This window comes from Rutilus rutilus (assembly GCF_951802725.1).
Source record: "Rutilus rutilus genome assembly, chromosome: 8".
Taxonomy (NCBI): Eukaryota; Metazoa; Chordata; class Actinopteri; order Cypriniformes; family Leuciscidae; genus Rutilus; species Rutilus rutilus.
This window is the reverse complement of record NC_140222.1, coordinates 15,660,337-15,674,989: the sequence shown is the minus strand read 5'-3', so window position 1 is coordinate 15,674,989 and position 14,653 is coordinate 15,660,337. Positions and strand designations below refer to the sequence as shown.

The window sequence follows — 14,653 nt, the reverse complement described above, 5'->3', positions numbered from 1 at the left end:
GCCCTGTCTGTGAAACCAGGGGAAAAAGTTCTTAGTGTAGCCTGGCTGGAGCCGGGATGGGTGATTTGGGCTCTGGAATGTTGAGTTCTGTGTGGAATTACGTTTGAACAAATCACCTGGAAGATTCATTTGTGTTTGGTTCGCACTCAGTCGTTACACATAAAATGTAAATGTCAGACGTTGTTTTAGGAAACTTTCTGCCACTGCCTCAGAAGACACAGTAGTCCAGCACAGTGGATACACATTTACATGTAAATACGTCAACATCTTTATTGCAAACCAAAGTGTGAATGTTGCACATGTAGCCCAAAACAGATTCGTAAAAATCATATTTCATGTGTTTTTTTTTTTTGTGTTTTTTTGCCTTCACACTAAATATGATCGGATTTCAATCAGATATGCACAAAAATCTGATTTGGACTGACAGTCTGAACTAGGCTTTAAGGGATAGTTAACTCAAATATGAAAATTTCTCACCCTAAAGTTGTTCCAAACCTGTGTGAATTTCTTCTTTTGAACAAAAGAATATATTAAAGAATGTTGGTAACCACACAATTGACTGTAGCCATTGACTTCCACTGTATTTTTTTCCTACTATGGAAGTCAGTGGCTGCTGTCTGGTTACCAACGCTCTTCAAATATCTTTTATGTTCAACAGAAGAAAGAAATTCATACAGGTTTGGAACAACTTGAGGGTGAGTAAATGATGACAGAATTTTCATATTTGTATAAACTATCTAAGTGTTCAGCATGTGTTTCTGCATTCAGAAATCACTTGTCATAGGTAAAAACATTTGTTTTAACCTCCTGTAAATGTGTGTTTTCTTTCAGAGTTATCGTTTGGAAGTCTCAATTCCCTTATCAGAAAGAGATGCCGTTGATCCCTGCTGATAATAGGTTCTTCTCCAGTTTGTAAAGGTAATGAAAATTATTAGAGCTACTAAAGAAATACTGATAGGAACAGTGCATGAGTATCTCTATATCTCTGTTTACCATTAGCAGCAGCATTTTTTCTGCAAGAAATAATAATGCACTGATCTTTTTTTTTTATCAGATTCATAATCATTAATATTGCAAGATGCAAGCGCTCTTCACAGATCATGTGTGCACATGCCACAACAAGGCAATTGTCAGTTAAACAACACATGGGTCCTGACTGTTAATGTTACATCTTTACCATTTAAGTATTGGCATCTTGACAGTGCCAGTATGTTACATTTTGGATGCTGGTGTCCCTACATCTATTTTAACCAGAAAGTCTCCCTTTCTCAACCAGATTGGTCAACTTTAAGGACCTGTTAACACCTGGCTTTAAGATGTGTTTTGGTCGATTGGATCACAAGTAGACGAGGGAGACACATTCCCATTTACATCCCTCTCATTTGTCCACTTTCAGTCACTTCTGTCCTGATTTCTTCAAGGGAGGGTTTTTTTCAGATCGTTTGATCTAATGGACAAATTAAGCTCACGCAATTTAAACATGAACCCGCCTGGAAACGACGGAAAACAACTAGAAAATTTATTTTCTGCTCTGACATTTTATAAATGTGTGTTTAATGATACAACATGATGTTTACTTTACTAAATGCCTTCACTGCCTTCACTGTGGAAATGTGCAAAAATGAATTGTTCATCTTTGTATTTAGTTTTAACATGCATTTTGTAAATTGTAATATTCTGCCTTTAAGCATTTGAGATGTTGATCAGTTTTGTTACTGCCAAGTTCTTGCAAAAGGAAGATGGAGACCTGTGTGGTGTTCAAGGTAAAGATTCACAACTTTTCATTATTTGTCCATTATAGATGTTTGTTCATTATAGATCTCCATTTCTTTCAGTTCTTTTCATGAAGCTTGTTTGGCTGTGTTATATTTGTTCAAAGTGCATGTTATATCATGTAATGGTTGTTTTTGTGTGTGTGTTTTTTTTGCATTCATAATGCATTCTAAAAAATGATCACTGTGTGATTGAAATGATCACATGCACATGCATTTTCTGCATTATCAGTCCAGTCTCTGCCACCACATTCCAGGAACATGAACAGGAAATAATCAAATAAAAAAGTATGTTTGACCCCATCTTTGTCATTTCAAAGATGTTCAGTTATTGTGTTTTTAAATGTTATGCCATCTATATGTATCTTCCTGACAAAAGAAAAATACACCTTTTATGTTTATTGTTTTGAATATAGGTTGATACAGTAATATCCGTTGATGTAGCTATATATTGAAAATGGGTAAAATTCAACAATTTGAACATGGAGCCACATCATATCTATGGGATTGAGCAATATAGGGCCTTTAAAATGAAGTTTATTAAGAATGAGAATATAGAAGGATATTAAGATATCTTTATTACTTCTATAGTTACAGGCACACAAACTTTGGAAAAATACTATTTATGGCACTCAGTAATTTTCAATTGTGTTGATATATAAAAAAAAAGATACATTTCTAGTTTCAACAGTATTTGTTCTTCAGAAAATGTGCCACCATTGAAAACGTGTACTTATTTACTCATAGAGCCACATTAACATCCCTACTGGGACTTAAAATGAACCATGTTCGGCCTGAAAAATTAAGAAACCAAAAGAAAACTTTAAGAGTTATAATCTAAAAGGATATTAAGATATTTTTAATATGAGTTGCAGGCATGCAAACTTTGGGCAAAAAAACAAAAGTATAGCTTTTTCCCATTTTTAAAATGTCACAGTTGGCATACAGTAGCTATAATAAAACAAAGATGGCTTAAGTCAACCGATTTAGCTAAATAGACCTAAAGTAAAATAATGATGCAGTTCTAAAGTCATTTTAACTCCCCTGTAATCTGACTCCAAATCTCAGGTGAAAATTGTCATATTGACCCATTTTACAAAACTGTAATTTATCAGTAAATATACTTCCATCACATGTAGCCTAATATTTTGGCTTTCTTCATTTACGTGTGTCTTCTGTCTTCAGAATATTGTTTTTAACAAAATCAAAAATTTGAGCCGGGAAAGTTTCTGAAATTTGTTAAATTTTTCCACAAAATGACCCAAATGTGTTTGTCTGAGAACCTTTTATACATCTTTTGTACACATATTTAACTGCAGATGCTAAAATGATATGCACTGTGTGGTACAGTACACATATTTTGAGTGTCCCTTATTCTGTCCCTTATTTTCCTATAAAGAACCACAATTGCCCATTATTTTCCTTTCCATAAGTTGGCAACCCTAGTGACTGGTGTCTTGTGTTGTCAGATCGTTGTGGTGTTTCCGGTGTTTGTTCCTGTTCCCGTTTGGCATTCTCTCATGGTCTTCATCTTCACTCTCTGGAACTGGACTCGTCATTCATCCACCATCCACCTTCAGCCCGGTTGCCCGTCGAAGTCCCTGCGTCACTCTCTCACCCCAGTGTGTTGTATTTTGTGAGGAACTGACTCTCTGTTTATTCTCTAATAAACATGATTTTACCTGCTTTTGCCTTCTCTTTCGTTCATGACAATCTCGCCATTCACTGATGTGTCCATGCTGATCTTAGTCACCATTATATGCCGTATTGTTTTGCCATAGGTAAACATTTGTGAGCACAGTTTCTACCATATTTGTAGGATTGTGTGGAATAACAAATTTATTAAATGTTTAATTTAGGTTACTGATTTTAGCATGTGAGGCATAGATGATGATATTTCAAAGAAGATTAAGTCAAGCAACCCAGGTGTCGGACATTAACCTTTTTATCTGTATGGACCTCCTGAACAGTGTCATGGTCCAAGTTAAGCTATGATCATGTGAAGGTATGGGTGATACTGTCAGGCTGATTGGATCATTTGAATAATAGTGTTATGCTGACTCTTGATTGAATCAAATCATCCCTCTGGTTTGTTTTGAGTTGTCTCCACCTCCAAAAGTCCCTCCTCCTTGTAAATGTATAAAAACTATACTCTAGAGAACTCAGTTAGACTTGGTGACTGCAGCTACCGACAGCTCGTGTTCTCAATAAAGAATCCTGCTGAAGAAAGAACCAAGTCTCCTGGTCTTTGATTCTGAGTTTCCAACAGTTTTGATATGAAGAGTGTGCAAAGTAACATATCTTTAGCAACAGTGAAAAAGTGAATTGCACATAACAGGCAATGAAAACTTTCCAATGAAAACACATTAGTGTGGACATGGCCTAAGCCTTCTGTTTTCTCAGTTATTTATTAGTGTTGTTTGCGTTTTAGGAGGTTGTTTTGCTAAACTAATTCCAGTGAACTCCTGTGTGTTCATTGTTTGGATTAAAGGTGCAGTGAGTAATTTTTAGCGGCATCTAGTGGTGAGGTTTGCGAATTGCAAACAGCCAGTCACTCACTGCATATCCCTCCCTTTGCAAACTCGAAGGAGAAGCTACGGTGGCCGACGTAGGATCGGAAGATGTCGTTGTCTGAGTCAGCAGAGAGTAGCAAGTCAAGCAATGAGGTTTATTTATATTATATTTTATATTAAATTATATTTACTTAATTATTCAGTCAAACCACATGTTATTGCATTTGTTATTTTTACTTGTTCATCATTGTGTTAGTCTTTTATTCACTGACTTTACCATAGCTTGTTTCCATGCTAGTTAGTATAAGATAAGAGCTATGGATAAGAGCATCTAGACAAGGGGAAATAGCTAACGTTACAATGTCCGAGGCGTCGTTCAGACAGCATGTTTTTCTCCACGTTTGCAGAGTCAGGGACAACCTGAGTATTCTGCTGTGTCTTTTTATGCTGTATAGTTTTTCATTTGTATGGTTGAGCCAATATAAAATCTATTTTCTTAAATTAATTTGATGTTTGTTTGCAATTATTTTTGAGTTTGTTATTAGAAATAACTGAACTGTGCAAATAGTGAATCATTTATAGAGTGATCATCTTCTAAACAGATGACGACAGCGCTGTGACGTCGAAGTCATTAGTAAACATTGCAAGATAGCTATGGATGAACACCAGTTGTTTGAAACGGCTTTGGCCACTACAATGAACGAGTTAGACTTGGCTTTTTATCTAAAAGAGGAACAGTAGACGGCACTTGAATCCTTCCTTTGCAAGAAGGCCGTTTTTGCTGGTTTACCGATTGGGTACGGTAAGAGTCTAATCTACCAGTTAGCTCCGCTGGTATTTAAGCGTATGGGGCTTGTTGTGATTGGTCGTAGTGTTATCCAATTGAGTGCAGTAATATTTTCAAATGCATGCTTGGTGCCGCCCCTCGAGCTGGCCGATTTTCATTAGTCAATGCCAGACCATTAATCTTTCAGATTTGGGTCTGGATTTCCAGGCTATAGTGTATGGTAGGGATGCGGAAATGAAGCCTCATAAAGCAATTCATAACCACATACTACTCTTACTATTTCTGTCATAGAAAGATAGTAAAACTAGTACGAGTAGTATGCAGTTCTGAACTCAGCATGAGGGTTTCCCCTGACTGTTCCGTTAAAGATTTAAAGCTTTGAGAGTGAAAATAAAGCAGCTAAAAACTTGTGGAAAAACCTCCGTAAGAACCCTTACGAAAATGAACCATGGTTTTGACATAAAAAAAAAAAAAAAAAAAAATTCTTCATATTACTTGTATGACTCGTCAAGGTCTGGTTCAAACTTCGAACATTCCGACGCAAAGTGAATCGCCCACTTGATTAGACAGAAACTTCGCTGCGTCCAAAAACTTAGGCAGTGACTTGTTGCCTCGCTGCCTTATCAGGCAATGACTTTGCAGGCAGCGTCTGCACACAAACTAAGGCAACTCACAAAACTGATTTCGGACAGACTTCTGAGGCAGCATAACGGTTTAATGATCAGAAAAATAAAGCAAGCTTAGGAGAAAACTAAGATAATATTTAATGACTACAATAGTAATATCTTGCTAGAAATCATAATTGAAAAGTTAACGTTGATCAAAAATGTACATTTACACACAAACTGACGACCAGCCACAACTTTCACATTTTTTCTTGCTCAACTGTCACAGAATGGAAAGCACAGGATTGTGGGATAACAAAGGCAGTGAAGGATACATCTATGCTGCCTTCAAAAATCAGTAAAATGAAGGTCTCTCAGACTGGAAGTGAAACTAACATTGGATTCTGACGTGCCTTGAAATGCGTCCTCCGAAGGCAGCCTATATGTTTTTCATCGATTATGACTGTGTCCCAATGTGAAGGCTTTGGAATTAAAATAGCCCCACATCATCACATAGCCTTCACCATACCTAGAGATTGGCATGGACTACTTTCCATAAGATCATCTCTCAATGCAAATCAAACCAGCTATTAGGCTAACTGAAATAAAACCATGCCAATCTCTAGGTATGGTGAAGGCTATGTGATGATGTGGGGCTATTTTAATTCCAAAGGCCAAGGGAACTTTATTAGGATGCATAGTATCCTGGACCCATGAAGTAACTGGCCTTTAAAAATAAAAATCTGCCTGCCTCTATGGGAATTTAACATAGGGGTGTCCAGACTTATGCACCCTGTATTTTAAGGAAGAACATTTATTTATTTACGATACATTATTCATTCACAAAGAAAATTGGTGTCCTTAAAGGTTGGATTTTTCCTATTTTTTTTTTTAATTAAGGCATTAAGTTCAATTTCCAAAAGATGATTTTTTATTCCTCTTTTTAGTCAACTTTAGCATGGGTGTTGTTGTATTACATATTTATTAAATGTTTAATTTAGTTTTTCCACTGCAATAGTATATAAACTGATAAAGTTTATAGACTGATTTATTGAGTCTCCAGCAAGAGTCTCCTTTTCTGCCAGATCTGTTTTCTCTATTGTGTTTTAAATTAGTCAGATCACTTGATTCTCACCTTTCGGAGCCCAGATGTTGAATCGTTAGGTTGATTTACTTTCACCTTTTCTCTTTAATGGCTCTGGGATGGCCCTTGGAATTGGAGCTCCTGGCCAGTATCAGCATGTGAATAGTTATGCTGATTCAATTGGACTCAGAGTAGGGTGTGTTCCTACTTCATTTGCATGCTTTGTTCAGAGTCTCCACCTCTATGTAATCCCTCCCCCTTGGAATGTATATAACTATAATGCATACTGTATTAGAGTTAGATTACGTTGGAAGTACTGCAGCCACGTACAGCGGAGTTCTCAATAAAGAATAACTTCTGTTGAACGTGATCCCCAACTGTCTTCTGGTCTCTGCTTTGAAGAAAGAAAAACTTTACAACAGTGTCTAAACTTATGCATAGCACTGTATGTGTGGAAAATTATGTTAATCTTTTTCTTAGCCAGTGAGAATCATTCAACATGAAGTAATGACGTAGCTTAGACCTTTGAAATGGTATAACTGCTGTGATCTTTGTAACTAAGCGGGGCGGCCTACGAACTCCTGTGTGAGTCTTGAAGCTGACTTCTGCTGATGAAACTGCAAACTATCTTCAATAAAACTTTTCTTCAATTTATTATAATTCTGACTCCTGGTCTTCTCTCAAACATCTGGTCCTTGGGTCCTAAACTGTTAACCCCTAACACTATCTATTCAAAAATAAAGAATAAAGGTGATGACGTTATATTTATGTGGGTCCCGGCACATATGGGTATTATAGGATATGAAAAGGTAGACAAAATCGCTAAGAAAGCACTGCAATAAGAGAGTATAGAAGCAGTCATCAGCCTTTCAAGATCAGAGGGAAAGAGTATAGTGTGGGGAAAATATACTAAAGAACAACAAAGGTGGGACCAAGAATTAAAAGGAATACATTTTTACTCAATTAAAAAAAAAAGAGTCGGCACTGTGGAAAATAAGAGAGGAAACAGGAGAGAAGAGACTATTGTAACCAGAATTAAAATTTGAAATTAAATAGCACTCGTCATATAATGGGTAAATATCCAACTGGGTTTTGTGATCAGTGCCAAATACCTGAGACTGAACATGTGCTTATTAATTGTTCAAAATATGAATTACAGAGGATAGATATGATAAAAGACATGGAAAAAATAGGACTAATAGGAAATGGAGTAAAGAGTATAATGGACTGCAGTAAGGAATGAACAAGGAATGAAATATTTGATTTGTTTTCTGACTAAAACGGGACTAATGACAAGAATATGATGAATGAAGTACAGTGTGTACGGAAAGTATTCATACCCCCGGTAAATATGATCAGAAATGGCTGTAAAAAATAAATCTTTCATTCAAAAAATTTGATCTTTCGTTCAAAAAATTGGCAAAATTCTAACCTTTCATTGAAGTAAAAGAATTCAAATTGGGGGGGGGATCACATTATGAAATAAATGTTTTTCTCCAAAACACGTTGGCCACAATTATTCATACCATTTTAGTAAATACCTTTGCAATCTCCTTTTGCCAAGATAACTGCTCTGAGTCTTCTCCTATAATGCCTGATGAGTTTGGAGAACACCTGACAAGAGATCAGCGATCATTCCTTCATACAGAATCTCTCCAGATCCTTCAGATTCCCAGATCCATGTTGGTGCTTCTTCTCTTCAGTTCACTCCACTCATCAGGTCAGGGGACTGGGACGGTCATGGCAGAAGCTTCATTTTGTGCTCCCTAACACATTTTTGTGTTGATTTTGATGTTTGTTTTGGATCGTTGTCCTGATGGAAGATCCAACCACGGCCCATTATAAGATTTCTAGCAGAGGCCGTCAGGTTTGGATTTTTTTATCCGTTGATATTTGATAGAATCCACGATGCCATGTATCTGAACAAGAAGTCCAGGACCTCCAGCAGAAAAATATGCCCACAACATTAAAGATCCAGTGGTATATTAAATTGTACACATGGGAGTACTTTTTATCCTTGTGTGCACCAAACCCATCTAGCGTGTTTGCTGCCAAAAAGCTCTTTTTTTAGTTTCATCTGACCATATAACCCTGTGGCGTTTGAAGTTCCAGTCGTGTCTGACCACTGAATATGCTGGAGTTTGTTTTTGGATGAGTGAGGAGCATTTTTCTTGAAACCCTCCCAAACAACATGTGGGGATGTAGGGATTGTTTGATTTTTTTTTATAGGCTTTCTGATCCCCAAGACTCAAGTAATCTCTGCAATTCTCCATCTGTGATCCTTGAAGAGTCTTTGGCCACTCAAACCATCCTCCTCACCGTGCATTAAGACAGTATAGACACACGTCCTCTTCCTGGCAGATTCGTAACATCTTTAGTTGATTATAACTTCTTAATTATTGCCCTGATGGTCAAAATGGGTATTTTCAATTCTTTAGCTATTTTCTTACAGCCACTTTCTATTTTGTGACTCTCAACAATCTTTTGCTGCAAATCAGAACTGTATTATTTGGTTTTACTCATTGTGATGGATGATTAAGGGAATTTGGCCTTTGTGTTTCCTCATATTTAAAATCCTGTGAAACAAGAATGTCCATGAATGTCCATGGCTGGACAATTTCATGTTCCTAGTCACCCTGGTGTGCTGAAAAAGGTCAATATTAATGGGAATATACTTCAGAGATGTTTTATTCATAAAACATTCTAGGGGTATGAATAATTGTGGCCAACGTGTTTTGGAGAAAAACATTTATTTCATAATGTTATTTCCCCCCCAATTTGAATTATTTTACTTCAATGAAAGGTTAGATTTGGCCAGTTTTTTTAACCCATTTGTGCCCAAATTTTTCCGAATGGTTTCATACATATAATCCTGTTAATAGTGTCCTATGTGAACATGTTCTGCATTTATTTTCCCCAGGTTTTTTTTTTCTTTCTTGAAAATCATATTTGAATGTGCGGCAACTATAGTTGCCGGTGGGCAAATATGTTGTATGCACCCCTTCAATGTAAAATATGAATAAAAAATAGAACATTTGGCATTTATCTCAAAATAACTGCTTTCAACAGATCAATCTTTATTCATAAACAAATTTATTATGTATAAAAGTCGAAAAACATTTGATGCAGACCCCCAAAAAAACTGCATCTAGCTTATAATCTCTTGAATATGAAAACACAACAAACAACAAATCCATTTGCCTTAACCATTGTGCGCTGTTCAGGTTTTTTTTACCCACATTTCTGACTTTCATTCATGGGGATAACATGGATAATTTGACATGATTAAGTGTTTTTAAAAGATTTTTGCCCATCTTTTGGAAAATGCTGTTCTAAAAGTAACAAATTATCACTTTAACCAGTAGATGGCTGCAGAGCACCACTATTTACTATTTGCTTTTTGACTAACTGAAAGACATCTTTTCACAAGTTTTTCCAGTTGTACTCATATCTACATATAATGAAATCACAATTATAATAATAAAAATAACTTTTTGTCAAAGTTTAGGCACTCTTTGTACTGAAAAAAAAAATCTGTTTTTCAGTAATGTTATATTATGATTAGAATCAAATTAATTTGATCAATGGACAAAATTCATCCTCAAAATCAGAAACAACACAGAACACACAGACAGAAATGAAGTGGCACACTTTAAATTTGTAGAATTATATGAAAAACAGATGTTTGAAATAAATGATAAACTCTAAAATCTCCAACTTTTCTCTTTGTAACATCCTGATCAGGTTTGATTCTAATCATAATGGAACATTATTGAAAAACTGATTTTTTTTTTCAGTACAAAAACTGCCAAACTTTGACAGAAAGTAACTTTTATTGTTATAATTGTGATTTCATTATATGTAGATATTAATCTAACTGGAAAAACTTGTGAAAAGATGTCTTTTAGTTTGAAACTTTTAGTACTTTTAGAGCTCTGCAGCTAAAAGCTAAATGATCTACTGGTTAAAGGGATTTTTTTTTTTTTACTTTTAAAACTGCATTTTCCAAGATTTGGCCAAAAATCTTACACTAAACCATGTCAAATTATCCATGTTATCCCCATGAATGAAAGTTAGAAATGTGGGTATTTTATAAGGCAAATTTTTGGAGAATTTTTCTTTTCTTTTTTTGAACATTTTGTGGAGTAAAAATGTCCAAATGTAGAGTAAAAACATTAATAAACTGAGTAAAATTACATTTTTTTTTAAATATATATATTGTTACAAAATAACATTTTGTTGCCTGGGCTCTCTCAGATCCCAAACAGCCTGACTGTAAACCGCAAACGAACAGCGCACAAGGGTTAAAGTTGTGGAACAGTGCAGAACAAAGTGCAGCCATAACAGGGCATTGTGTATCAAAAAGTTAAATGAAAATAAATAAATACATATAAACAGAATGAAGAAAAATATCTATATAGAGATGTCATTTAAAGGGTTAAGTTATGTTTATGCACTAAACAAGACCAATAAACTTGATTTATTAACCTATTAACACAGTATACCCCATTTTCCCATGATATATGTACTTACAAGGCATTTGCCCACCGGCAACTATAGTTGCCGCTTGGACTTTTGACTAAGTATTCAAAAAACTATAGATCTCTTGTAAGATTTGTTTTGTTTGGCTGATTCTAGAGACCTTCATGATTATGTAGATATATATATGTCAACAAAAAATACTTATTAGTAACATGAAAATGACCTTTCTTTGGGAGGATTTGCCTTCGCCCTGCTTCCTGGAAATAGGGGTAGGAAGTTGACAGGCTCATGTGACAGGGAGGAAGTGAATACCTTTTTTTTTTTCTTGAAATCCTTTATTTGGTTGTTTGCTTGCATTTCATTGAGAAATAAAACATGGACAACATCTAGAAAAATATTTACAAAAGGAAAATGACAACCATGTACTGCGGCAACTATAGTTGCCGGTGGGGTAATGAAAGATCAAATTTTTTGAATGAAAGATTTATTTTTTACAGCCATTTTTGATCATATTTACCGGGGGTATGAATACTTTCCATACCCACTGTATATGGGAAATAACTAGAACCAAAAGATGGCAGTAATGCAACGTCAAGGATGCAAGCTGCCGTTAACAACCAAAGAAGAAGAAGAAGCTCTATTTTGTTGCAGCATTTTGGAGATGTGTGACATTTCACTTCAACAAACACCTACAGATTGGTGACTTCTTGTAGGTGTCATATAACTCATAAAAACCATGTAAGGGGTGTCATCGATTTGTCGTCAAAGTTTTTATCATTGGGTGTTAATATCTGAAGGAGTTTTAGGAGTGACCAGTTATGACTTCGATGTCATGCTACAAGCGGATAATCAGAACTAAAAATATAGATTAATTAATTAAAATACAAATAAATATTGGAGCATTTTCCATATTTCATATTTCACATTCACACAGTAACATCTCTCTTTAGTTTGAGATTTTTTTAAGTAGGATTTAGTATTTTGTAGTAAAGCGGTTTTGTCTAAAGCAAGTCAAACAGGTTCATGTGAGCAGTAATGAAAAAAAAAAACATTTAACCACACATTGACACCTCATACACACTCTCACACCGACATTAACACAAACACATAGCAGTTACAAGCTCATGCATAACCTGTTTTTCCAACAGATCAAACCACATTTCTGTACAGATGTGAATACATGAGACCACAGCAGTCTCCACTCCTCATGGTGATTATTTCGCATTTACATTTTGCACTTAAAAAAAAAGAGTGAGAGAGATTTACACACATGGTCTCTTTAAGACCAAAAAATAAAAAATAAAAAAATAACTTTAAGAGTCGAACGTGAAAATGCTGCAATGTGCCATATGATTTAGATAATTTGTTATCTAAAAAAGTCCTTGTCTTAAAAGAAAAAATCCTGTGAAAAAGTTTTTAGGAGTCCATCTTAAAGTAGCACACTTTAAGAATGATCCTAATGCATGTCCGCTGGTGAAACGTGTAGTGGTTGTCAGTTTGATCATTGTATGGCAATAGGTGCATACTCAACATGGTCTTCCTCTTAAACAATCTGTAAAATAATACATAACAAAAGATTATAATACTAAAAACAAACATCAGAAGTGTGAGCCTTACAGCAGACAGAGAGATCTTAGACAGATTATTTTGTTGTGACATATGTGACTTTCTGACTTCAATGATTCACAAATGTATTGAAGTAAATACAAAGTGGACACTAAAAATCTGATCTGATATGAGATTTTGCTGTAACAAGATCCAATCTGCCAGATATGCAAAAAACAACAACAACAAAAAACCTTGGTCAATGTACATGCAGTTATGGTGTTATAAAAGTAAGTTTGACTGATTTTAAAAAATGCATTTGCTCATGGACTGTCGTGCAAATGCATCTCTCATGTGCATCATTGTTGCATCATTTCCTGAAGGTTTTAGTTTCCTGTTAGACTGTTTAAGATTTAAAATTTAAAGTAAATATATTTTTGTAATATCATGCACTCTTTCAATGTTTCTCAGTTGCTTTAAAAATGTATTTAAAAAATAAATAAAAAAAATCTAAATTCTTACTCAAAGCAGATTTTTTTTAGTGTTTCTGGCATTGAATAATGATCTTGTCACGGTTAACAGCTGGAGTGCCCTTGATAGCCACCAGAGGGCACTCTACCCCGGACTACATTACCCATAACCCACTACCCAGACTAATCAACCATGATTGTCATCAGCTGTTCCTCATAGCCTTGTTAACTCTGTGTAGAAAAGCTGTTTGATTGTTTGGACTGCCTTCCTGTGCTTGACCCTTTGCCCGTGTTTAGATTACGATTCTAGATTGCTCAATAAAAGTTGAATTTAGATCTCAACCTTTGTGTCTCGGAGCAGTACGTAACAGAGCTCATGGCTTTTATACATATCGGTTAAGCTGCTGTTGTGTGTGATGGATCCTTATACAAAAACACAATCACACACATCTAATCTGACTCACTGCTAAATGTATTCATAGACACAGAACATAAATTAGGAATATATTCTCTTACCAATTTATGTGCTTTCCTTTTGTGGAATGTGGGAATAGCATATGTCATCTCTTCTTCACGAGTCTGACCTGTTTGGGCAACAACAACAATAGATGCATTAAAACAACAGAACTAAATCTCATCTGTGAGTTAAAGCATTAATGTATGCAATTAAATATTGAATGCTGCAGTTTTTGAAAACAGCATTAACAAATTTCACATGCACAAAGTTCCTAGCACAGTATGAGTTTATCTTTCAATTTACAGATTATCTATAAATCAAACGCAGACAGGGGGCCCTATTTTAACAATCTGAAATGCAAGTATCAAGCGCGAAACGAAGTAACTTTGTGGGCGGGTCTTGGACACTTGCTATTATACCGGCGGGATAAATGACTCTTGCGCCCGACGCATATCTAAAATGGGTTGGTCTGAAGTAGCTACATTACTCATAGGTGTGGTTTGGGTGTAACGTGAAATAAACCAATCAGAGTGACATCTCACATTCCCTTTAAGAGCAGGCGCGCATATTCCATGGCGGATTGCTATTATAACGGCGGATTTGACAGGCGCACACCAGGAACGGTTCACAGCCGAGGAGACCGACGTTCTCGTCAGGGCCGTAAAACACAATCTATCTATTGTAATAATGTATGATTTGCAAAAATGAAAACTGCAAATCAAAGTGTATGATGCACACGCAACATTGATTATGGCCAAGCATGCGCCCTTAAAATAGCATTTGAATAGCATGCGCAACGCACCACTGACTTTAAACTATTTTTTTTGGTCAGTGGCGGAATTGTTTTCTAAACCCGCAAAATAGCATGAGGGAACGTTTGCGCCGGAACACGCCTCCTCTTTTCGCTGAACCGCCCCCGGGAGCGCAAGTTCATTTGC

At 35.8% G+C, this 14,653-nt stretch overlaps 1 protein-coding gene across 18 annotated transcripts in view; it reads left to right on the top strand.

Annotated features, from left to right (window-relative positions):
• The window catches only part of LOC311295207 (pregnancy-specific glycoprotein 22-like), a 135,187-nt gene that overhangs the window by 12,202 nt on the left and 108,332 nt on the right, over window positions 1-14,653 (top strand). For 2 of the 18 annotated variants that reach the window (XR_014628246.1, XR_014628250.1), the window contains exons 7-9: window positions 832-1,763; window positions 2,005-2,060; window positions 3,242-3,457. The exons of 2 other annotated variants lie outside the window; for them this stretch is intronic. Coding sequence is in view for 5 of the 16 variants with exons in the window: in XM_084416447.1 (XP_084272573.1) it covers window positions 832-891 (60 nt within the window). In the remaining 11 variants the exon portion in view is untranslated. Of the gene's footprint in view, window positions 1-831; window positions 3,458-14,653 lie in introns of those variants that run through there. 14 more of the 18 variants (XR_014628247.1, XR_014628251.1, XM_084416447.1 and 11 more) reach the window with 11 other exon arrangements.